Genomic DNA, 25,899 nt, shown 5'->3' on the forward strand with positions numbered 1-25,899 from the left:
CACCAGCCAGGGCAGGTGGCTGAGCTGCTGCTCCCCTCCCACTACGAGGGCTGCTTGCCGTATGACAGCATCAAGTCGTTCTTCAGGGCTTTGTAGAGGTTGACAAAGGACTCAGCCCAAGTGTCCTTCTGGTGCCCCTGGGACTGGGCAGCTCTGTAGGCCGTGTAGACCATGGTCAGCACTGTCCTCTCAAAGTCCTCCTTCTTGAGGACCCTGGGGTAGGAGGACAGCCTGCTGCTCAGCCTGCGGATCTCCGGGATGCTCTTGGGGATGATCTCGTTGCAGATGGTGTCAAACTCAGCAGCCTTCCTCAGGGAAGCCAGCTCCTCATCCTTGATGGAGATCCTCTGACCTTTGTCGATGTCGAGCTCAGCTAAAAGAAACTGGTACAAAATCAGAACACAGAAAGCTATTTATTTTCTCCAAGAGACTCTAGACAGAGTACATGTCAACATGTCCTTGGGTCTTTAATTTTTGTCAAATGGGGACAGCTGCACTGTCTGGAGGTGGGGGAAACCAGAAAGTTGCTGTGTGCTCCCACCTTTCTAGTGAACTATCACACAGCCTTGGGTTTACTGCTGGGATGAATAAAAGTGACACAAAGTCAGATAATGGATAACCCAATTATGGGCAGTACCCCCAGTCCTGGTTAAGGTTTAAGGAACCATATACTGAACCTCATAAAGCAGGACCACATCTTCCATCGAGTTCTGTAACACGGGGTTCAGAAAGGCAGCTGAGGACCTCTTGAATCTCTGAGAAGCTGGGAAAAGCACAGCTGGAAAACAGCAATGGGAAAAGAGAGGTTCCATAAGGTGCCAGACACTGACAAGAAGCAGCACTTTTCAACAGCAGAATCAAATAAAAAAATGCCTCTTGCAAAATCTTTCTGTACAGAACGGCCTTTGGCTGTAAATGAAATGTCTGGCAGGAATTGCTTTGGCCTTGCTGACCAAGGATGGAGGTTAGCTGGATCCACAGGGTGCCTAACACAGGGTGCTTTGTTATCCAAGCCTGGGACTCTGAGCTGCACCATCAGAGGTGAAAGGAATAATGATAATTGCAGCATTAACATTGTCTGAAATACAGGCCCTTTTCCTGGATCTGAAGGGGGAAATCAGTACTGATACTCCACAAAAATGACTTTATTTGGTCCATTCTTGTGGCGGTGTTCACAGGGGTCTTAGGATGAGGGAAGAGCCACAGATCTGATTCCATGTTTCAGAAGGCTTGATTTGTTATTTTATGATATATATTACATTAAAACTATACTAAAAGAATAGAAGAAAAGATTTCATCAGAAGGTTACCTAAACTAAGAATATAAAGGAATGATAATAAAGGCAGCTGTCTCACACTCTTTGTCCGAGCCAGCTGGGCTGTGATTGGCCATTAATTATAAACATCTAAGATAGGCCAATCACAGATGCACCTGTTGCATTCCACAGCAGCAGATAATCATTGTTTACATTTTGTTTCTGAGGCCTCTCAGCTTCTCAGGAGGAAAAATCCTAAAGAAAGGATATTTCATGAAAAGATGTCTGCGACCCTTTCTTCTACTGTCATTCTTCTGAGAGTCTACATTTCTCCTGGTTTCAATTGCCTAAAAGTTGATCTCTCCTTATTTATTAGAGTCAGATCCACCAGAGAGTAACCAGCTCATCTGTCCTGGGTATTTGCACTTGGAAGGAGTGACTCACCCAGATGTCTGTGTCACTTCACTGAGCCTGTTACCAGCTTAGACAAGGCAGCTACATCCAGTGAGGTGAATCCCAGCTTAGCGTGTCTTTAGTACTCTGCAGTGTAACTGGAGTACTAACTGGAAAAAACCAGAGCTTGCTACCATCAGGTATCTGTTCAGCACTGTGAAGTGCACTGCACTGTCACAGGGAAATGAGACAGGAAACAGATGTACAGTCCCTGAACTCAGCACCCCAGTGAAATACAGCATGTGTGGAATCAGTGACCTGGACAGTCCAGGGTACAGAAAACATCTGATGCTGCTTTAGAGAAGACCTAAATGCTTTGAGTTATTAACTAGGTTACAAACCATCCATGTTCTGTTAAAAAGTCTAAATTACTTTCAGAGCAGAAGGGAAAAAAATCTCTGTTTAATATTTCATTTGTATATTATTATTTGTATATTATTTAGATTTTGATGTTTGGGTAATCATAATTTGAATTTGTTGGATTTTTTTCTAATATTCAGGAGTAGGAAGGGTTTGGTTTTGTAACTTGCGCTTATGTGACAGTTGGTATGTTTCCCAAAAACTTCACTTTTCAACTTTAACTCTGTTTGCCAATAGATAAATTTGGAAACCAGTCTAAGTAAAAAAGGAAACAAATTCCCCAAATTCTGATAGGCATTATTCCCCTGTCAAAATTCAGATTTTTTAGAGTTATGAGTAACACGTAATGTAACATGCAGCTTACTTTGAATTTTTGGAAGGTTTTAACCCACCCTTCCTCTACCAGATTTTTTTTCCATGAAATATTTTTACTGAATCAATTTTGCCTGGTTTTGCCAAAGTTCTTGTGATGGATTTTGCACGCTGCCTGTAAAAAACCTGAACATCATTTAAAGCTCTCTCTTCTAGGAAAGAGAAGAGGAGAGGAGAGGAGAGGAGAGGAGAGGAGAGGAGAGGAAGAGGAGAGGAGAGGAGAGGAGAGGGAAGGGAGGAGAGGAGAGGAGAGGAGAGGAGAGGAGAGGAGAGGAGAGGAGAGGAGAGGAGAGGAGAGGAGAGGAGAGAGAGAGGAGAGGAGAGGAGAGGAGAGGAGAGGAGAGGAGAGGAGAGGAGAGGAGAGGAGAGGAGAGGAGAGGAGAGGAGAGAGAGGAGAGGAGAGGAGAGGAGAGGAGAGGAGAGGAGGAGAGGAAGAGAGAGAAGGAAGAGAGAGAAGGAAGAGAAGAGAAGAGAAGAGAAGAGAAGAGAAGAGAAGAGAAGAGAAGAGAAGAAGAGAAGAGAAGAGAAGAGAAGAAAGAGAAGAGAAGAGAAGAGAAGAGAGAGAAAGAGAAGAGAAGAGAAGAGAAAAGAAGAGAAGAGAAGAGAAAAGAAGAGAAGGAAAGAGAAGAGAAAGAGAAGGAAAGAGAAGGAAAGGAAAGGAAAGGAAAGGAAAGGAAAGGAAAGGAAAGGAAAGGAAGAAAGGAAAGGAAAGAAAAAGGAAAGAGAAAGGAAAGGAAAGGAAAGAAAGGAAAGGAAAGGAAAGGAAAGGAAAGGAAAGGAAAGGAAAGGAAAGGAAAGGAAAGGAAAGGAAAGGAAAGGAAAGGAAAGGAAAGGAAAGGAAAGGAAGAAAAAAAGACTGGAGCAACTGTAATTACTTTATGGAAAAGCTGTCCCAACTCTCTGACTACATGGTTCATCAGACAATTTGCCTCTTTGGGGCTACCCAAGAAGATCATATATATGAATTTGAATTCCTCTTAATGCAGCCCTGCTTCCTGCACCATTGGCAACTGCTGACTTTGTTATAGTTTGGCTTGTTAATGATATTTAAATTCTAGTAGAGCAAGAAGAGAGAAACCAGAGCCTCAGGACCTTTATTATCCTGTATATGGAAAATGAATCATGATAATGCTAGGTATGAAGCAATTCCTACTTGATGATACAAAGGGTATTTTGGCCATAAATTAGCTAGGGAAAAAGTATTTTGTTGAATTTCAATGAACATTCTGTAGTTAGATAGAGTAGTTAGGATGGGTTTCAGGCATAGCTGCTCCATCCCTGGTGTTTCCTTCTCTTGCTCAGAGCTTTGCTCAGGCACACTGGAGCTGCTCCATTTTTCACTCTTGACAATTCAAGGATGCAACTGAGTGCGTGTGAAGCACTTGAAACTTCAAGCACTAATTGCTGAGTAATTAAAAACTTTTATTACTGGGCAATTAAAACTCTAATTACTTAGCAGCTGGCAGAAATCCAGTCCATAATGATGACTATTCATTTTTATCCCTTTTAGCTTTTAGATGCCCTTTTGGTGAAAAACAGCCTCAGAGCATGGAGTACCTCTACATCTGCAGATGGTTTACATCTCTAATATCCCCTGAGCCATGGGAAAAGTGTCTGTGGCACCTTGTTTCAGTGCTGTCATGCTTCTTGTCATCACACTGATTGCTTTTAAGCTTCAATCCAAGAAGAGATTCCCACCGTGGAGCTGAGCTGGGGGACACCAGCTTCAGCCCATCACCACTCGCCCTGAAAACCTCAGCAAAGGTCTCACACAAAAATGAAAGCCATGCTATTGACTTGCTGAGTCACAAGTAACACCTCAGGAAGAAGAAGCGTTTGTTAGGAGATTCAAAGGGACAAGGGCTTGGGGTACTCTGTGGTGGGAAGGGATTTTTATGCACATCAGAAGCACGCCAGCCTCTGTAGCACTGACTCCCTCGTCTCATTATCTTGTTCCCAAAACATATTAAAGTTTGTTACAGTTCTTAGAGACTCTAGTCAGAAAGTCTTTCAGAGCTCGTTTGTATTTGTCATGGTTATCTGATTTTCCTGATCTGCATTTTATTCAGTCCTTCCCTCTCTCTTCCTTCCTGCTCAGTAGTCAAATCCTTCCACCGTCACTCCCTCCGCAGTCCTCTCCATGAATTCAGGAGTTCCTCCAAGTCTGTATGAACACCACTCTGATTTTCATTGTACTGACTTAACACGTGTGTCAGATAAGTACAAAAGCTGAGATACAGAAAGATTCTCAGTCAGTTTCTGCATTTAATGATTGCAGATTCCACTTGAAGCTTTTTTGCTGACTTTTACTTCTTCCTGCATTTACTTCCATCTCTGACATGAGTAGTCGGGGGACATCAAAGAACAGTAGCAGAGTTTACAACCCTTCACGAATTTCTTTTTCAAGGCACTTCTCTATAAAGCTCTTAAGAAACTGGAGATGCAGAATTTATGTTGTTGCATGATTTTATGTTCATATTGCAGCCAATTCATTTCAATGGAATGAACATCTAAGGAGCAGAGATTCCCAATTAGTATTGACAGATAAAGGCAGTGAAGTCAATGGAGAGTCTCCAGTTGATTTATTGGTTTTTTTTCTCTTACAAATGTGTTAAGACATCTCCAATGTAGATATGGGCGCTTCTGTCTCAAGGGCTGATCTGTCATGTAACAAAAACTTACAATTTACAGAGACAAGTTAGGAAAAATAAGCTTTTCTTTGTCCTTACTGAAAACATTTCTATTGTATATCTATATATAACTGCTCATCCTCTTCCAAATCCCTTCTGCAGAGGGGCCCTGGGAGTTCTGCCTTGCTGCCTGCTCAGGGCTCAGGGCTGGATCAGAGAGAGCAGCATATCTGAGCACATCCATCCCCTCCAGGCCCTCCTGCCTGGCCCTGCATGGCCTGGAGTGCATCACCATTGCCTCTCCTGGGGACTGCAGGCAGCCCACACCTCTCCTGATAAGGATGGTTAAAAGTGCCCTTCAAAACTGGCACAGAAATGTCCATTTTCTTCTGGCTGCAGGAGCCCATCCAGCCTCCTACTGCTCTGTTGACTCAATTCCACAATTCCACTCTCTGACTCAATTCCACTCTCCTTCCAGACTACCCAGGCTCTTAAAAAAAAAACCAAAACATATTTGCCAACTCATTGACCTGCTTCTAACCACTTAGCTAAAGCATCTTTATGGCTTAAACAAAACATCACATTTGAGGCTGACAATAGCCTCATTTTAAAGATGTTTTCATCTCTCTTAAGAGATTCTGCCAGAATCTCCTGCACTTCATTAGCTGTGTGGTAAATATTTGTGATCCTCTCCCAGGTTTTCCCTGCAGTTTGATTGGTGAGGGTACAGATGTTTAGTTTTGCTTTCCAGTCCGTGCATCTGTTCACTATTTCCCAGTTGTTTCCTGTGCTGTGTTTGCTCAATAAGCACAGAGCATAGCTGCAGGAGTTCTCAGTTATTTGTGCATCATCAATGCCCTTTCCTTCCCCTATGAAAAGGTGTGAAACACAATTTGGGACCGGTGCAGACCATTGCTCCAAAGCAAGTACAACTCCCCCGGGCTCTATGGCCTGAACAGTTTAATTGGGGTTAAGACTCAGAAGGAATGATTCTGATTGCTTTATCTCATTTCTTTAGAAGGACACCTTTCATGAAGGACAGGAGGAGCACAGGAGCAAGAAGGATTTGATTCTTCAAGATGGATTCAAGTTTTTGCCAAAAAAAGAAGCAAAACTCAGCATTGTCCATAAAGTGATTGTATAGGCAGATACATCAGCCATTATAATAAATGCCATGCATTTATTAAATGATGAGTGGTCCAGGCTGACTGAATCTATTTTGTTGCAGAGACTGCTGGGCAGTTCCTAGAAGCTGTTCTGGATTTTAGGGCAAATGCCTGAAATGCTCACAAGAGGATTCTTTACTGTGTGGGTGACTGCACACTGGAGCAGATTGTCCAGAGGGGCTGTGAAATCTCCTGCACTGGAGATATTTAAAATTGTCTGAACACAATCCCATGCCATGTGCCAGAGAGGTGGCACCAGGTGATCCACTGGCCCTCCCAACCTGGCCATGGATCTTTCTGGAATCATCTTTCTGGATGATTCTATAACTGCGTGTGGGAAGCAAAGGTTTGAGCTCTCCTTGACCAGGCTGTGCAGAAGACAAGAGGACATGAGTGTCAAAGTTTGCATACACTTGAAAAAATCTTTTGTCTTATGTTTCTCTTTGATAACCTTGCTTCTGAGGGCTTGCACACAGACCAGAAGTATCTTTTATACATAAAGAATTTTATTTCTGTCTAATGACACTTTGGTGAGTCCATGATGAGTTACTTCATTTGAATTGTTACTCGAGTGGGAGTAACAACTCACTATTCCCCATTTGCTGCCTCAGGCTAACAGGGAATTACCCTTGAAAATACCTTGAAAATGGTACGTTTACCCTTCTGCAGTGGTGTCAAAAGCTTCACTTACACCAGGGTGGGGTGATGTTAACCTGTGACAGGTGTGTCAGGCAGTGAAAGTGGTAATGTAAATCACAAAAAGGGCAGGATTGTTAAAGTATTAATGTGTTCTATGCATTTTATTCCTTGTCCTGTGCTTGGCTCATCCCCAGAAGGATGCATCTTCCCCATCTGCAAGATGTTTGCCCTGTCCTGGGCCTGCAGCTGTTGCCAGGACAGAACATGAGCTTTGGCAACACTCCCTCATTTTCTGTATCAAAACACTCCTTTTCTGTATCAAAACGGCTATATTAGAAATCATCGAACATTTTGTCCCAGTGCAGGAGAAATTGGCAGACTGGGGATTTGGAGGAAGAATAAAGGGAATAAAATAGGGGGAATTACATACAAAATCCTAGAAAGACAAGGAACAAAAATGATGCAGTGCTACAGTTTAGCATCTGAAATTTGTGTCTGGATTTGCAGTTATTGACATAAGTAGCTTCTGTGACAACAAGTGCAATGCAAGGACTTTCATCCAAATTTGATACATTTAAATCTCCATCATTGGGGGATTAAATCCCAATGCCCCTTAGGAGAACAGAGCAGTGGGATGGAGAAAACATTTTAATTACAAAACAACATGAATTAGCACATGTTTAAAAGCAGCTACCAAGAGAATATGCCTCCTTTTGCCCTCAGTTCATATCCTTGCTATCTTAGCTCCTAAGGCTAAACTTAATTCATTGCTGTTGACTAAAAGTGAGAATAGACATTAGCATCATATTTAGTTATTAAGAAAAGAAAATATGATTAAATAAAAAGCTTTGGCTTGAAAAGTTTTGTTAATAAGGATACAGGAAGTAGATCTCCCTACAAAAGTTGGCAACAGGCAACATGGCTGAACAAAAAAAAACCCCAAACTTTAAAACACTTAAAATTAATAGCAGATTGTACTTAATTCCATAGTGCAACATATTTTCAGGTTTTTTTCAAAGTAAGTTAGATTTTACTAGTTTGTCTCCTTTTAAAGAAACAAACACATTCTGAAAGGGTGTCTCAGTTGCAGAAAACAGAACCCATTCCTACCGAAAGCTTCTGCCCTTCATAAAAGACCTGAGATGTGTGAGATTAGATTGATGTGCAACAGAATTCCCATTAAAAAAAATAGAGTGGTAATAGCCTGTCTAGCTATTTGGCACAAGTAAGAAATGCAAAAGTGCATTAGAAAGACCAAAAAAACCATTATGCTGGCAGAAATGGATATTGCTAGAGAAGAAAATGGTTTGCCTGAGCCTGCGTTTGTGAGAGGTGGAGGATATTTACATTCATGGCTTAAGTGAAATGGTTTCAAAGATATCACGAGCATCAACCAACTAAAATGGTCTGAGAATTTATTCCCTCATATGGAATTTCCATTATGCAGCATTTTCACCTGTTCCCAGGCTGAAACAATGTATGCTGTGTTATTTATTCTTCCCTTGGTGTCATAAGGGGGGGTGCCCACCTGGAATTATTTATGCTCATAAGCAAACACTCCAGTCAGCCAGGAGAGGCCTTTAATATGCTGGAGTAAAGTCACTGCAGAAGGTGTGAAGAGAAAAAATGCACCCAGAGAAACTGAAGGAAAGAAGAAGTGAAACATATAATTTTCTTATCCTTCAGTTTGCTGCTATATTAGCACAAACTGGGAATAGACAATGGCAAAAACTGTGTAAGTAAAGGGCAAAAATATAGGAAAGAAATATCAACCCTGCTCCACAGGGCAATAAATAATTGCTCATAGGCAATAAATAATTGTGGTAATACAGTTAATTTCAGGAAGAGTCGGGAAATGGGCAAATACTTTATCTTCCTGTCTTCATTGCAAAGCCACCTCTCCTTCCCTGTCTGTGTTGCTCACAATGGTTCTGATCCAAAGGAAAGACACCAAGCAGTCTTAATTAAACTCATTTGAAAAAGTTTCCTATTTCACATTTTCTAGTTTCCTACAAATCAACAGGCAAAGGGATACAAAGCTGCTCCAATCTGCTTCCATTTCTCCCAGGAAGCAGCAGAGAAGGGAGTGAGTGAGGGAAGGAAGGAAGAAATACAAGAAATGCAGCAGGGTGTTTGTGCTTGGTGCTGAGCTGTGGGGAAACACCCCAGGAGCAGAATGAAGCAGCTGCCTCTCCTGTTGAGCAATGGAGAGAGAACAAAGGAAACCAGAGCTCTGCTTCATGAGGAAAGAGAGAACTGAAGCAGCTCCAAGAGATGGATAATGAGATGGTTGGCTCTCACAGTTAAGGGATAACTATTGTGTGAATATTAAGAAAAGCTTTATTAGTGTATAGCTATGTTATTGTAGTTTAGATGCCCTCTGTTCTCCCCACAGTTCCCTTTCCCCCTGTACTGTTGCCATCAGACAGCCTGGGCTGTCCAGGACAGGTACAAAGAAGCTGCACAGGTGTCCCTGGCGTGGGGCAGTGGGGAATGGAAAAGCTTGGTGCTTAAGAAAGCATCTCCACTGATAAATGGCAAAGAAGAGCTGACTGACAGACTTTGGGAGGGCTGGGCTGGCTGATGCAACCCCAGGGGTATAAAAGACTGAGCATCCATCTTGAAGATGAACTGGCCATGTGGTATCTACAAGGGCAGTTCTCAGCACTGCAACTTATTCCTTACGTAGTCCTTTTGTTGTATTTTTGTCAAGGTTTAATAAACCTATTTAAATTTTCAAAGTGAGCAGTTGTTTCTCACAGCACCAAATCACTCTCACCGGTTCTCTGCCCTTTTTATATCAACATCTCAGAGCCCAAAGGGGTGGGCTCAAGCCTTGCAGCACCTCCCAGGTGTGCATTTCCTCAGAGCTGAGTCACTGGGCAGGCAGGAAAGGTATTCACTCAGGAGTTAAGAATGGCTGGGTTTCCTTTGTGTCTTGGCAGGCAGAGGTGACAGCTTGGCGAGGGTTTTGCTGAGCCTGACCTAATGGAGCTGTGGCTGCAAGGGGCAGCTCCTTCCCTCGGTGCTGACACTGCTTTGTGTGGCCACACAGGCACCTAAGCCAGGAATCCGCCTGGTTGTGAATGAAGGGAAAAAGCAAACAACAAAAAAAACCCCAAAACTGTGGTAGCTTTCAGCTGTCTCACTTCACAACACATCTGCTCCGCCAGCAGCGTTTCTACATGTGAGAAACTCCCAGTGAGTGCAGTTGTGCTCTGTGCTTGGTGTAGCTGGTGATGATTCAAGTCCTCAGATGACCTAAGGATGGAAATCAGCCCTGGGAAGGAAAGCAGAAGCCCTTCCTCATGCCTGCACACCCTTGATCTAACCACCAGATGGATAAGATCTTTTTTTTGTTGCTGATGGCCACCTCAACCTGCTAGAGGAGAGGCTGGCTGCAGGACCATCAGCTGCCAAACACTTCATCCCCTTCTATGCTTACACCCCACTGAGCTTTTAACAGAGGAAATTCAACTGGCAGAACAAATAAGTATTTTTTTTTTCCCAGACTGGATGAAGAGAAAAGAATCAAAGGTCCAGTTTGAACCACATACCTAGCAGGGAGTAGTATGAAATTTTTTCACAATCACATTACAGCTCACAAATGCCAGGGACCCTGGAACTATTCACTTAAGCCATCTGTGAATGGTTTCACTGGTAAATAAATTCAAGTGTCTGACAGTGGGTCTAGGAGCAGTCTCTCTATTATTATTTTATTCATGTATTAAATGAAACAACAAGGAACACATGAAACAACAAGGTAGTCCTCATCCTCACTAAGTATGAGTATCACAGCTCAGAACTGAGGAGAAATAAACATTAGATTGACCATATCTTCTCACTCCAGTTGGAAACAACCAGAAATGTCTTCCCTTTGTCTTCAGATTCCCATCCAAATTGAAATAAATGGTTAGGAAGTGAGTACATAAATACCAGTTTTCTGCTTCCTCAGCTCTGGGATTTCACTTGCTCTTCAAAAGCAGGGAAACCCCAGCTGCCTTTCCAGCTGTTCATTGAGCTCCAAATGTCAGTGCACCTGCTGGGGTTTTCTTAATGACATGAATATGTGCTGGATGAAAGAGAGGATAAATCAGCCTTGCCCAGAAAACGAAAAGAATAGGGATACTGGGTCCTTTTTGTACAAAAATGTGCTATTTTTTGGAGGCAATGCCTTTTCAAACAATTGTATGATTTCTAGTAGTGTCAATAAAGGTAAGAAGTCCGAGAAAGGGACTCAAGACCTGAAGATGGATTTAGGTTTGTCTCTGAACTGGACTGCTACAGCTGCTTTGCTACATAAGCAGAGCATGAAGGATGGAAAGCTGGGCTGTATCCCTGCTGAGAGTCAGGGCAAACACATGTTTCTCCTGGAGAGGTGAGTGAGGATCAGCATGGGAAGACACTTATTCTGTCAAGTGAACACCTGTGTGCATGTCTGGGCCCCCTTATGTTAATGTCTGCATCTCTGTGGGAATAATGAAATATTAGTGAAGCTCAAATACAATCCTCCATTAAACCTGATCAGGGGATTTCAATGTGTGCAGATTGATGTTGGGCCAAGACAGTCTTTGTGATATTGCCATAAACATAGCATGGAAATGTAAAGGGTGAATGTAAAACAGGTTGGGTTTAGAGCTGCATCCCCCATTGCACAAATACACACATGGGATTTCCATTTTACAAAGCTGACATTTTTCCAATCTTGTTACTCCAGACTCTCCTAAAACCTGTCTGTTTCAAGATCTTTCAAGTTCCAAGATCTGCTGAAATAAAGCTGAGACTGACAGAAAACTGGATTCACAATTAAATACAGAAAGCCTTGCTAAAATCTGGAATGTTGCAAATTGTTAAAGGCTGCTGGACACTGGGTGAGATCCTCGGATGACCTGAGCTGGCACCAGCAGCCCTGTGATGCTGCTCTGCTGGCAGCCAGGCCACAGAGAGCCCTGTGCTGTGAGAGACACAGAGGGATGTGGGATCACAGAGGAGACAAGAACGGCAGAGTCAGGGTTACAGAAATCTTACAGCCATAACAGAAATCTTACAACAGAATAACCCAAATATCCTGTTTCCTCAGGACAGAGACCTCAAAGGCACAAAATGCTGACAGCTGTGCCTGGAAGTTGATGGAAATTCAAAACCTGCCTCAGTCCCTGACCCTATAGGTGCCATCTCCCAGTGGCTCCCTGCCAATTTGTATTTGTATTTGATGTATTTGATTCAGTGCTCTTCTTCCTTAATGTACACCCTCTCTGGAGCCATCTGAGCTGAACTTGTAAAACAGATTTTGGCTTATGGGAAAATAATGCAAGTAAATGTTTAAGGAAAAAATTACCTCATCTTCTACATTTAGGATGAATAAATTTAGAGAAAGGGAGGAAGGCCTGATTTCCATGAAACTCTTTAGCATGCTGCTGACTGGAACCAGCTGGGAGTCAGTTCCTTGGTTTAACTCCTCTGTGTGTGAAGGCATTGTTACTGTGGAGAAACACTTTCATTAAGATGCTGTGATATTCATTGTAAATCTCATCCTGTTGTTTTCTGCATTAGGGCTTTCTCCTTGCTAGCTCAGAGACTCTGAGGCTTGCATAATGAAATGAGCTTTGTGTGGGTTACATCCTGCTAGAGAAAAATCTTCTGGTCCATCTGCTGTCTGTTGCTTTGACCCACAGAATCAGTCCTTGCCAAAGCTGGACTTCAGCATGTGATCTATCTGCACGACAGATCTTCCTCAGCTTTTTAGTGATGGTGACCTCCCAGCTAAGCTTATAGACACCACCTGGTTATGAATATGTGATTGATACCCATCTTACATCATCTTTATATGGTTTCCTTTTGTCAAGTTAGGGTAATCATTGTTAGAGATGCTGGAGGTCATTTGTAGGGGTAGACTGACATTTAGTATGGCCACAAAATAAGGCAGGGACTACTTGTCTCCTTATTTATAATTCCAAATGCTAGCCCCATTAATCTTCAAGTTCTGCTTTGACCTCTGAGTGCCAAGGATTAAGGATGGATGAAGGAGAACGAAAACTAACTTGTCATGGCTGAGCTCCCTGGATTAGTAGCAGTTAACCACTGTGGTGGGTCACAGAGACAGGCTGCCATGAGCCACTGGTTTATTGTGAAAGGAATGCTCAGAAGGTGATTTATAACTTTGCCTGAATAATACATGTGTTAATTTGTCAGCAAAAGCACCCAGAGGGAAATGCACCAGGCTCAGTAAGGCACAGCTTGCTCCCAGCTGGAACTGCAGTGGGAAGGACTGGCACTCTTTTCCACCTCAGCAGGCAGACATCCAGGGGGTGATGAGCTCCAGCCTCAGGTCCAGCAGGGCATATATCATATAAATCCTCTGGTAGCATGAATTCAGCCAGGAGGGAAAAGCTCCTGGGGGAACATCTCAAGAGGGTGTGAAAATCCAGCTGGGCAAGTGTTCCAGATTGTAATGCAAGATGTATTCTAATACCATCTGTATGGCAGATTGTCTTTTGTCAAGTGGGCAGTTTGCCTTATCTCTCTCTCTGAGTGACCACAATCACTCCTCCCTGGGGAGGAGACATCTGCTGATAACAGGCCATTGAATGTCACTGCATGACTGATAGGAACTATCACATCCCACTGTGAGATGCTCTGCCCAGAGGGAGGAGCCAAGCATTGCTACTCAGATATAATCCAGAGGTTCTGAGACAGCAGCACAGCTTCTCCACTGGATTTCCCAGAGGAACAGCTGCCTCTTCTTCCACTGGATCTTCAGAGGAAGAATACATCCTTCTCTACAGATCCCCCCTGCTCCAACAGAACCACACCTGACACTCCAGGAGGGCTGCAGCCACATTTCCAATTGGACTGCCACCAATACCCTGACCCGCAGGGTGTCAGGTCGGGTTCTGACTCTGTCAGTGTTGTTCTAGTGTACTGCATTGTTTATCCTTTTATTTTTTTTCTTCCCTATTAAAGAACTGTTATTTCCTGCTCCCATATTTCTGCCTGACAGTCCCTTAATTTAAAATTTATAGCAATTTGGAGGGAGGGGGAGGGTTTACATTCTCCATTTCAGGGGAGGCTCCTGCCTTCCTTAGCACACTGCTGTCTTTCCAAACCAAGACAGCATGACACACACATTTCCATCTCTGATCATGAAAACAGAAAGGGACTATTTAAGACACGTGAAAAGTTGGTTACACTGCTGAATTTATGCATGTAGAAACTGAGCTCTTTGCCTTGATGGTGATATTTTACTTCAGAGTCCCTTTATGTTCCCTTGGAGGATCTAAGTGCAGATGTTTTTCGGCTCTGGCATTCCCTTTGGCTGGAGCACACTGGCTGTGAGCAGCACACACAGGGAGTGGGGCTGACAGAACTGGGTGGTGATGGATTGATGGGCTATGGCACATGCAGTTAGTCATTCAGGGCTTGAAGGACATCCAGAAATTCCCAGCAAGTGTCCAGCAGCCTGCTCCCAAAATACAGCTTCTGGCTGGGAAAGGAGCATCTTTCTAGGGAAATACAATTTGTTATGGTATCCCTAACACTTAGGTATTTACCAGGCACATTCTTCAAAACCAGACTTAATCAGCTGAAGCCCACAGCTCTTCCCTGCTGTGAACATGGAAAATGCAGCACCATGGCAGCTCTACTGCCCAGCCTGTCACTGCCCCATCTCTCTCAGTCCCTCTGCTAAACACCTCCATCCTGCTCTCTGCCTTCCTGCAGGATTCCTCCATCCCTACAATGCAGCAGTGCCCAGGCCTCAGCCAAGTGGCTGCTGGCTGCCCTCAGAACAGCAGGATGGTTTTACGGAGAGATCAGATGCTGTGATGCCCATTCATTTCACCCTGGCTTTTCCCAGATGTTATGTGTGTCAACAGAGCCACATCATCATCATCATCATCCTCTCCTGCTAGAGACAGTGTCCCTACCACTTGGGCCTAACTGGGGCTGGTAGATCTGATATTTGCTGATTGCATTTGATCCCTGCTATAGGATAGCCCAGTGTGGAAAAATCTTTGGATACTTTTCTATTCTCATTCCTTTGTGAGGATCCAAATGAGCTTTATGTTTGCTAAGTATAGGTCAAGGTAGGGCAGCCCCTTTGAGTTCTGTTTATTAAAAACCTGGCAGTAGAAAGCAGCAGAACAAGTAGTGTATACATTTTTTATCATTAGACTATTACCTTCCAAAACTTTCTGCCAAATTGGCATGGTAATCTAGGAAAACAGAAGTTGCTGCAACTATGAAAAATAGATGGTTTCACTCAACACATGCTGTACTATATTAGGAGGTCCACAAATAGTGTTTAACTGGAAATGGAGTTTGTTCAGTGCCAAGCCGTGAATAATTACATAAATAAAAAATGAAGCATGTTTTAAATGTCTTTTATTTTAAAAGAGGGCTTTAAACATGAACACTTCTCTGAGACATAAAATCTGTGCTTAATAAATAAATTCAATAAACACTTTGTGTTTCTTCAGAGCCAAGCATAAACAAAACAGTAATGTCAATGCTGTGAGCATTATGAAAACCAGGGAGGAAACTGAGGGCTTTCAAAACTTCATCCATCCCTCCAGGGACTGATAGGGAGCTACAAGGACTTGTGCAGTCGTGGTGCTGTTTTTATGACTGATGTTAATGGGAAATGCTGTAAAACTGCAAAGTTCCTGCAGTTTCTGTGGAATAAAACCAGGCTGTTTCTTGGGTAGTGGCAAGAGTCTTTTTGCCTACATAGTGTGGAAGATCAAAGGGAGGGGTTAAAAAAAAAGTGAAGAAATCCTGCCACACTGATGATTCAGTAGCAGCAACTTTAATTTTTATACTGTGAGTAGAGGTCAATTGCCCAGACTGGAAGATCTCAGTATCCTGTAGGATGAGAGCCTGCTGGGGACTAGAAGTAAACTTGAGTCCTGCTTACATGAGAAAAAGGCAGAGCCCCAAAGGAAAGCAACCATTCCAAGAGGCTGAGAGGCAGATGGGTAAGATGGAGACCAGCTGTGGCACATGGGCATCTGCTGAAGTGTGGGTTCAAGTGAGGATGCATGCCATGCTGACAAAAGAGACAATGCCACTCTAATCTTGATGTGGTGCACTTTAATATTTCCCATCCATATTTATACATTTTCTCTCTCTTTGCACCTTTCCTTTATCTCCATTTTTCCTCCTTTCCACCATTTTCATTTTTACCTCCACCCTTTTCTTTCTCAGCATATCTGTCCTTTGCCTTTGCCTCTGTTTCCCTCTCTGTGGCTCAAACAATCCCTGACAGATTGGAAAGCCTCTGCTCTTCCCAAGGCAGAGATCAGAAGCATCAAGGTCATTTTTATGGCACACCACCACCTGCCAAATGGATGGAGATGATTAAATCCCAGTGTTTGGGCTTGCAGCAGATATCCACATCCAGTCCTTGCTCTCTTTACAATTAGGCAGAACCTATCTGAAGTGTTTTCCTTCCCCTATGTCAGGCAGGTGTCACAGAAGCCCCTGTGAGTTTGGGTCGCCAAGGTGAGACTGAATCACAGCATTGTCCTTCCACTGTCCCATTTCCTCCCAAATAACCTCTGAGCACTCAACAACTTATTTTTCCCTTTCTCAGCATCTTTTTTTCAGTTACCCACCTGGCTCCTCCTGAGCAGAGGGACACTCAGTGGTTTGGAGCCTGGCTCCTGGCTGCTGACCTGGATTCCCTGTGGCCAGGGAGGAATTTCCAGAGGCCCAGTGGTATGCAGGCTGCTCTCAGGGGAACTGGGGGGCTGCCAAACCCAACCAGCAAACTGGGCCAGGAAAGGCCTCACATATGCTTTCACCAGAGGAAAGGAATGTTTGTGGAAACTGGGAGTAGTGGAGCTTTTTTAACTTTGCTTCTCTCCTCCTCCCACTCTCAGCCTCCAGCCTGACACTGAGCCTGTGCTGTAACAAGCCCTGGGACAGGAGAGAAGGGCACACAGGTTATTGCTGCAGCCTGAGCACCTCAGGGAGGGTGAAGGGGGTTACTGGCTGAGGACTGGGCCTGGCAACACCCCAGCCTGTGCTGCAGATTGGGGCTGGTTTCATGTATCTGGATAAGCAAGCATGCTGTAGGGGATATATCATAAAGCTGCCATTGCAACTCTCAAATTAAACAGGATTTGGGTCTAATGAGAGACAGACATGACAAAGACACACAGGATCCCTGCACTGACTTTCTTAACTTCCAGTTAGAGGACAAAACCCAGAGATAACAGTCACCTTGGGGTTTTTGGTTTGTGTTAAATAACAAGTGTCATTTGCAGCTTATTGTCAAGCTGCCTTTTTTTTTTTTTAATTTAACGAGGCTCTGTGGCATTCACATTCTCTGAAAAATCCCTTCACCCAGGATTTTTCTCCTGAGAAGTTGAGAAGCCTCAGAGAAAAGGAAAACAATTCTTATCTCATTTGCTTCTCCTTTGTCTTGCTCTTCTGGAATATGTTTGGAGATTTTTTATCCAACAGGTGATTGTTTAATTGGATTCTGGTGTGAATTGTTTTGAGTCAATGGCCAATCAGGGCCAAGCTGTGTCAGGTCTCTGGAAGAGTCACAAGTTTTCATTATTATCTTTTTAGCATTCTGTAAGTATCTTTCCTGTATTCTTTACTATAGTTTAGTATAGTATTCCTTAATATAATGTAGTATCATTAAATAATAAATTAGCCTTCTGAGAACATGGAGTCAGATGCGTCATTCCTTCCTTCATCAGGGCACCCCATAAATGTAATAATGCTTTGATACATTTCCCCCTCTGTTTCCCAGCATCTGCTCTCTGTACAGCCTGTATGACCCTGTATCCCTTCACCCATTTCAGTGCCATTTTACTGAAAAACCCCTTAAATAACAAATACTTGCTTTGTGCTGGAAGATTTTTAAAAAGCAAGGAGACAAAGTTTCAGATAATGAATTGTGGCCTCACTCCTGAGAGCTGAAAGAACTACTGTTGACTTTGTCATGCTGGTTTGCACACTGAAGTGCTTTTAAAGTTAAAGCAAGGGCCAGGTTTGGGCCCTTCAAACCAAGGCACTCCCAGAGCTCCCTGTTTTGCTGCTGCCAGGTCCATGTACCCAGCTGGCTTCTCTGCATCCTGGATGGACTCAGCTCCCCTCAGCAGAGCCCTGGGCTGCAGGACATTCATAGAGCCCTGTGCCTGTGGGCAATCACCAGTTCCTCCTCCTGGGCTTGCCCTGTGGGTCCTGCCCTGCCTTGAACCCAGGCACAGGCACTGCTGCAGAGTTAATTGCTGCCCCACTCATTTCTTTACCTCAGCAATTTACATCTTGCCTGTCACCAGCTGAACAATCAGAGCCTCTGCAGGCTGGTGATGTTCATTAAGGCCTGCTGGCTTCCCTTTCAATTAGATTGTACCATTCAGTGCTTCTGACAGGATTCCTTTCTGCCTGAGAAGTCATTACGCTCCTGCTGGATTTGGCATGATCCACCCCAGGAAAACAAGAAAAAGCACTTTATGCTTCAGAAACAGAATTAAAAAATAAAATAACCACAGCTCTTAACAATACACAGGACTAAATACACAGCCATCCTGGGGCAAGACAGTTAATGACTCTGTGCCTCACAACAAAAAAGATGCTAATATTTCCTCTCCTTAATTACACTGAAAGTTCTCTGGAGAAGGACTCAGATTGTTTACTCAGATTCTTTTTTATTCTGTGTGTTTGCATAATGCCAGGTGTACGAGTGTATTTTTTGCTGATGGAGTGACAAAACTATTCTTTGTTCCCCTAAAAGGAAAGAAGCCTAGAAGTTTCTTTCCTTGATTAAGTGAAGACACTTTATAAGACTCAGAAGATTTCACCTCAAACTTAAGGACAGCTAATTAGACAAAAGCCCAAAAGCCTCACCTAGGCACTTTAATAGAAAAAGAAGAGAACAAAGAAACAAATTGCTTTTGTAAAGTGTTTTACCAAAACCAAAAAGCTCTTACACCTAACTCAGTTCTTCTGCTTGTTATTTTGTCTTTTATTAAACCTTTTTGTTTCCAGCACTGCAACAGAAGCCACCCTGCTGATTTTTATGCCCCCAAAAGTAGCTAAGCTATCTTAGGTGTGTTATAGACCTCCAAAAGTTTATTAAGCTCAAAGAAGTTACTATAACAGCCAGGTACCATTGAGGTGTGTGAGCCCTGCATTTAAGGTAACCAGGAGGGGACTCACAGTGTTTTACACTCTTTGCATGAGCTGTTTCATTCACCACAGAGCTGCCTCTCCTCTGGAAGAGAACACTGGCTGGCCCAGAGGCACTAAGAGCATTGAGATGGTTGTTAGGGGTGAGGTGGAGGGAGATATTTCCAGGTGAAAGTGGAAGGAGTGGCTTAAAGGGCAGGAGGTGCTTCCCAGATGGGCTTTGCTGGGGCAGGAGAAATTTGGGCAAACTGATCCAGATCCTAGCTTCACCCCTGGAAGTGGGGCATACAGATGTGACACTACAGCATGCAGGAATTTTGAGAAAGATGACCAAAGTAGCAGCAAATGTATGATTTAGCAGCCCTCAGTCCTGGGATGGAACTGGGATCACCAGGAAGATTCTAAGGTGCCACTCTCAGCAAATTGATCTCATTTGGTCTAGGACATATCAAAGAGAAAACAGCTTTACTTCTTGTGTCTTCCTCTTGTTGTTTACTCAGGTTTCCTCAAAATTGTCTAGTTCCTGTCTCTTTTTAACTTTTACTGTGTGAGCAGTAAGCTTTAGCCATTTTTTGGCTGCTTCCTGTGGTGAAGAGTGTCTCAGAATCACTTAGATCCTTCCTTCCTAACAGCATGACTGCTTTTAAAGAGTATAAAATCCATCTGTGATCTAAACTAAAATGTGAAAACTTCTATAATCTATCTTCCCTCTGATCTCATCAGAGCATCTTTCCCCCAGAAGAGCTTGGAAACTTTAATTTATTTGTTTTTAAGCATCCTTTACATGTCTTTCAGGTTCAGGTATCCACTGTGAATTCTGATTCAGGGATCATCCTCCATGCAGCTTAAATTAATTAAGTCTGGCCCTAAAGGAGCATTTGAGGAATCAGGATATGCTAAAATGGATTTTGATTGCAGTCACAACCCTGCCTAACTGGATATTTATCCTACCATGGTTAAAATCCACTCAGAGACTGTGATATTCCAGCTGCCTTTGCAACACCAAGCTGCTTTACTAATAACTAGTAAAAAAACAAAAAACCCCAAAAAACTAGTAAAAAGTAAAAACTAAAAGTAAAAACTAGTAAAAACTAAAAAACTAAAAACTAGTAAAATCCCTCTCCAGACCTTCTTTAAGAGATGCCTTCATCTCCTCACAGACAGAGTTGCAATATTTGGTGCAGAAATAATTTTCATCAGGGAACTCCAGCCCACAAACATGCATTGCCAGGAACTGGTCAGACTCATGGAACAGACTCAGGGTAGGTGGGAAAAGCCCCTGCAGGAGATCAATCACCTTTTGCAGCTCCAGTGAGGCTGTTGGAATGGACCCAACAAGCAGGGAAACTGGGGCAATTGAGGCAGTTTTCTGAGTGATCAAGAGAGCCAGAGGAAAGGGAAATATTGCATTTTCTTCATAAGAAATAACATTCTTTTCACAGACAGGCTTAGAGTTGGTGCTGTTCCTTAGCATTTTGTCTCTTTCGTTTGCACTGCGCATTTTAAGAATTGGATAACAACGTCTTTATAGGAATTTATAGAAATTAAAAGAAGTTGGATACACATTACAATCTAAAAATTTCTGGTAGCTGGACTGGCTGATGTAACCTTGTCACATATCCAATAACACTGACCATAACTTGGTTTACTGAAGGACCACTGGGTACCTCAAAGTGTATGTGTTTGACCATTTTTGTTGCAATTACAGGCTGTGTTCGGGCCACATTCCCTTTGCTCGTGCTCTCCAAGCCAAAAAAGTCACCCAAGAGCTACTGTTGGTGGTGGGATCCCAGAAGCTGTTCAAGCAGGGAGTGCCTGGCCGTAGGGATGCAACATGAGATGCAGCAGAGAAGAGAGGGAAATAGGATGCAAAGGAGTGGGGATAAAGGGCATGCTCTAATTTCTGAGGCACTCAATCTTTGCACACACAGCAGAGATCACCAGCAGCCAAATGACCACAGAGATTAGAACATATCAGACAGTGCTTCCTTACAAAAGTACTGGCTGTCTTTCTAGCAACTGCGGCAGTCACATTGTCTGAAAAATCCCTTCACCCAGGATTCTTCTGCTAGGAAGCTGAAAAGCCTCAGAGAAAAATGAAAACAATAATTATCTCATTTGCTTCTCCTCTGTTTTGCTTGTCTGGAATGTGTTTGGAGATTGTTTACCCACAGGTGATTGTTTCATTGGATTCTGGTGTGAGTTGTTTCACTTAATGGCCAATTGGGGCCAAGCTGTGTTGGGACTCTGGAGAGAGTCACAAGTTTTCATTATTTTCTTGTTAACATTCTGCAAGTATCCTTTCTGTATCCTTTAATAATTTAATATAGCATTAATATAATATAGTACCATAAAATAATAAAGTATCCTTCTGAGAACGTGGAGTCAGATTCATCATTCCTTCCTTCATCTGGGGGCAATGCAAATACAATAACCAACAGCCACTCTCTCTTACTCTTTTACACTTCTACACAGTCTCCCCTCTCCTGGCCCTGCAGAGCTGCCAGCCTGCTCAGGCTAAGCCCACAAGCAGAAGTACCAGGCCAAAGTTGCTCAGGCAGAAGCTGCTCCATCACCAAACCCAAAAACAGCTCCCACTACACCAGAGCAAATACTGAGAGTCTGCAATGTTGTGGGGAAATTAAAGCGGATGGACCTTCGGCTCTTGCAAGCAATTCCTTCTGTAGACAAGCTTTAAGGAGAGCAGACTGTTCCCCTGGTGCTCTCAAACAGCCATTTCACTCTCACCAGCCACTAGAGACTGGGTAGAAAATAGTGCACATGGACCAGAGAGATCTAATGGGACTGTAGTGAGGCTTTTGAGGAGTGTAAGGAACAGCACAAAAACTCCCCAAACGCATGAGACCTCTGTGGTGCTGATATATCCCTTTGACATTGATGGGTGAAAAGCATTCTACCTTCTTATTTTATGTTTTATTTTAACATTTCCTTTTCCAGCCTCCACTAAAGGGGTGAACTCACCCTTGCAGCTGCTCCTGCACTGTCCAAAAACCACAACCATAGGAAATCTGCATCTTCCCACCCTGAGCAAACACACAGCAAGGATGCTACTGTTTGTGTGTCCCATTTATTAGAATCAGGCAGCTTTACAGCAAATAAACTCCTGCCAGCTGAGATGTGCCAGTAAGGATTGCCTTAGGGCTTCTCCTCAGGGAACAGACAACTCTTGTAATGCTCATAAGGCTGGCTTCTGCTCTCCAGTGGATTGGTCCTTCTCAAAGTTTGATGGAAGCAACCAGCAAGCAGTGACACTGGTTGCCATGGCTTCATGGAAGGGTTTTTTTGCTTATTTTTGTTGTTAAAACCCAGGATTTGTTCCTTGGTTTATTCAGAAGAAACATCTCTTTAAATCTGGAATTCTTATTTGGAACCTGAAGAATTTATATAATCTCACCTCTGCCATTGCATAGGGAATAATACTTACTCAGTAGAGACTTTTAATTACCTTTTTTCTTTACCTTTTTTCCCTAGACAGGAGGTTCACAAAATCTGAGAGGATACTTCCATGCAGCTAAGACTACAAAAGGCTCAAGGAAACTTGAGGTGATGACAAGAAAATATTTCATCATCATTCAGGATCTTTTCTTTGTTATTTTAAACACACCCATCCCATCCTAGGTAGTGAGTTTTGCCTGTGACTTCTGGACCTGTATCCACAGCTCAGTCGAGGCAGGCTGAAAAGTATCTGTGAAATTTTTAATGCAGAAGGCTGGGGCAGTTTAAAAAGAAAAAGGAATGAATAAACCCCTCTGTTTTCTTGCCAGAAATGCTTTTTTTTTTCTTTTTTTCCCCCACTCATTGATGCTTCCAAGCGAAGGGAAAAAGGAGTTCCCAGTCAGCACAAGTGTATTCATCTTTTCTCAGGCCTGAGTTCTTCTTGAGCCAAAGCTTGAATGATTGGTTACAAGGGCTGCCCCAGTGCTTCCCATGGAAAAATGGTCAAATGCAGACGTTGCATACAATATTGACTGCTCATTTCTGCTGCAAACAACAACTGCTGGCAATTAAAGCAAGGCCTTTGCCCTGCTGTTTGTAAACAATCTGGATGACAAGTCAACATGGAGACGATACACAGATCTGTCTTTCATTTCCCTCACACCAGATGCTGATCTGTCTTTGGGTTTTCACTGCAAAACTCAAATCAGGACTCAGATAAGGCTCAAATGACTGAAGTTTAACTTAAACAAGACTCAGTTGTCATTTGCTGAGGGAGGGAAGAGCTCTGAGTGTGCAGCAGAATGTGTCATTGCTCAGTACTCAAATTTTATCCTAGGTTTCTAAGCAATTCAAAAATTAAGACAGTGCTTGGACCCTCTCAAGGTACTGTAGATTTGGTTGGGTTTGACACACCGTTCAAGGGAGTGGAGGTTCAGTTACTGCTGAAGGACTTGTGCCTCTAAAACATCTTTAGAGCAGAATAGTCCCAGCAGATGTAGAAAAGAAACCTGGTTTTCTCCTCAGAAAATGCCTGCACACACTATTTGTGACAACTGAACTCCTTATCACAACAGGGAATGAATCTTCTCTTCCCTCTGAAGCCTCCAAAAATAAGTGCTAGAGCTTCCAGCTTGAAAAAAAAAATCTGCTTTCCCAAAAGGCACAATATAGAGTTCTGATGTTTTTCTTTAAATATTCATGGTGATTAAAACTGAACTTTAATAGTTGCATTAATTCCTTTTAGGGTTGTGATGTTGTTTAATTAAAATGAATGTGCTAGCAAAAAGTGAAGGACATCCTTAAATTGAACAGTGATTATTACATGAAATTGAACTCCTTTTTCTTAATTTTTTTCCATTTCTTAGGCAATGTGACATCATTCTTCCAAAGGGTGGGGCTGTGGTTTTTTTTTTCTTTTTTATTAATATATACAGATCTAGTTCTGATTTTCTCACATTTTTGTGGCACTCCTGAAACAACAAATTTTTACCTACAGAATTACAGGATCTTATGACAAATATTGGTGCTATTTCCAGTCTTATGCCAGAAGAGAAAAGTGAGGTACATGCAGGTACAATGACTCATGCAATATCAGCCAAGAGTCTGGTGAAAAAGTTGTGGAAAGAACTTTTGCCATGGTGAGCCCCATGTCAAAGCCCTGCCAGTGAGCTCCCACTAAGAGGGATTTTTGAAAGGAATAATTAAGCATTGTAAGGAAAAATTAATCAGCCTGAGCTGGATTGTTTAGCTCTTCATTAATTCCTTCAACCATTCCCTCTCCTACAAAGTCAAAACCAAACCCAAATGTCAGACTGGACTGGTACTAAATATAATGAGGAGACTGGAATAGGGAATGAGACATTTAAATGCTCTATTTTTTTAGCAGGCTCTGGTTCCTTTAAATGTCTGTGAATCTCAATATCAGAACCAAAGAAATCTTTTGGGAGGTGTTTCCTTTCTCCATTTCCAGCAGCTCCCAAACCAGTGCCAAATACCAGAGGAGAGAATAAAACCAAAAAAGGGAAAGGACATCATCACTAGCTTTGAGGCAAGCATCTCCTGTGCCATCCAGCAGTCCCCAAACATTCCATAGGCTGCTGCCACACTCTAAAAAATTACAAATATGTCACAACTATGTATTGTGACACTGGCAGCTGAAGCCTGATAAGACACCAGGTCACCTCCTCTGTGTCACCTGTGCTCCCCTGCCAGGGTAGGACAGCAGCATTCCCAGGCACCCTGCACAATCCAGGCATTCTTTGCTTTACTATTCTCAGGTATCTTCCTGCCAGAGCAGATTATGCCACCTGGGACTGCACAGGCTTTCACTTTAAGGTTTCATAAGCTATTTTTTTTTTTTTTTGTTAATGCAGGAGAAAAGTTAGAAAGAAGAAGGGAAAAAGCGCAAGAATGTAATTCTGGTTCTTGGGCTATTTTATATATATTTTTAATAACAGAATACATATATCATTTTACCTTTTTGCACTTATTCATGTGTATTTTTTATTTATCTATATATTTTTAGCTGACCTGTTTAACGGAGAAAAAAAATTCCAGAGTTGGAGGGAAAAATTATAATTGTGTATATATATATATATATAAAATATATATCTACATATATGTATAATGCAACATAATTTGAGACCAAATCTACAACTGAAATTTTTCCCTTAAATAGTTTTTCAGGTTGAAATCTTACCTCTGCTCCATCTGTGGGTCACAGTGGCATAAGCACTGCAATAGAACAGCAGCAGCACCAGAGTCTTCCAAAGCATCCTTCTCTTTAAAATACGTATGTCTAGCTGTACAGTAGCTTTTTTTTTATTTTCCCAGCTCCTTTCTTTTCAGGAATAAATGATGGCTTTTCCTCTCCCCCTCCCCCTTTGCAGAAGAACCTGCCTGTTCTTCTGAGTGGAGCTGAAGTCAGCGCACAGCTCCTCTCCCAAACCAAGTCTCCTCGGGATCAGGAAACTTACTTTCACAGACAGATTTTGTTTTTATCCACATCTGGAATGACTCATAGTGCATGTGAGTTTGCTGGCAGCTGGGTGAATAAATATCATTACATTTTTGCAGTTGAGTTTCATTTGTTATATGGGCCAGTTGGAATTTATTTTCGTCCAATAAACAGCCACAAGAAGCTTCATTAAAAGAGACTCTGGAATTGCAGCTACTCCTCTGTGACACAGGGGGCTGCACACTCACTAACCCCTCTCCCAGGCCAATCCCTCCCCTGGAATGATGGACAGCTGCCCTCAGACACTGCAGTCAGGGAGTGGGGCATGAGCTCTGCAAGAACATTTTGCTACTGTGATTCATATAATCACTCCTTTATTAAGAACATACCATGCTGCCTTTAGATTTCAGTTCTAGGCAAGACAGCTCCTGGCATTTTCCTCCATTTGGCCACTATGGATGA

General features: G+C 42.8%; 1 protein-coding gene across 1 annotated transcript; it reads right to left on the bottom strand.

Moving 5' to 3' along the window:
* On the bottom strand, positions 1-25,342 carry FAM180A (family with sequence similarity 180 member A). Its single transcript, XM_064730540.1, has 3 exons — positions 25,180-25,342; positions 678-778; positions 1-383 (listed from the first exon to the last, which is right to left on the bottom strand). The coding sequence occupies exons 1-3, from the start codon at positions 25,253-25,255 to the stop codon at positions 42-44; spliced, it is 519 nt and encodes a 172-aa protein (XP_064586610.1). The 5' UTR covers positions 25,256-25,342; the 3' UTR covers positions 1-41.
* Between the last annotated feature and the right edge of the window lie 557 nt (positions 25,343-25,899).

This window comes from Zonotrichia leucophrys, chromosome 1A, assembly GCF_028769735.1.
Source record: "Zonotrichia leucophrys gambelii isolate GWCS_2022_RI chromosome 1A, RI_Zleu_2.0, whole genome shotgun sequence".
Classification (NCBI taxonomy): Eukaryota; Metazoa; Chordata; class Aves; order Passeriformes; family Passerellidae; genus Zonotrichia; species Zonotrichia leucophrys.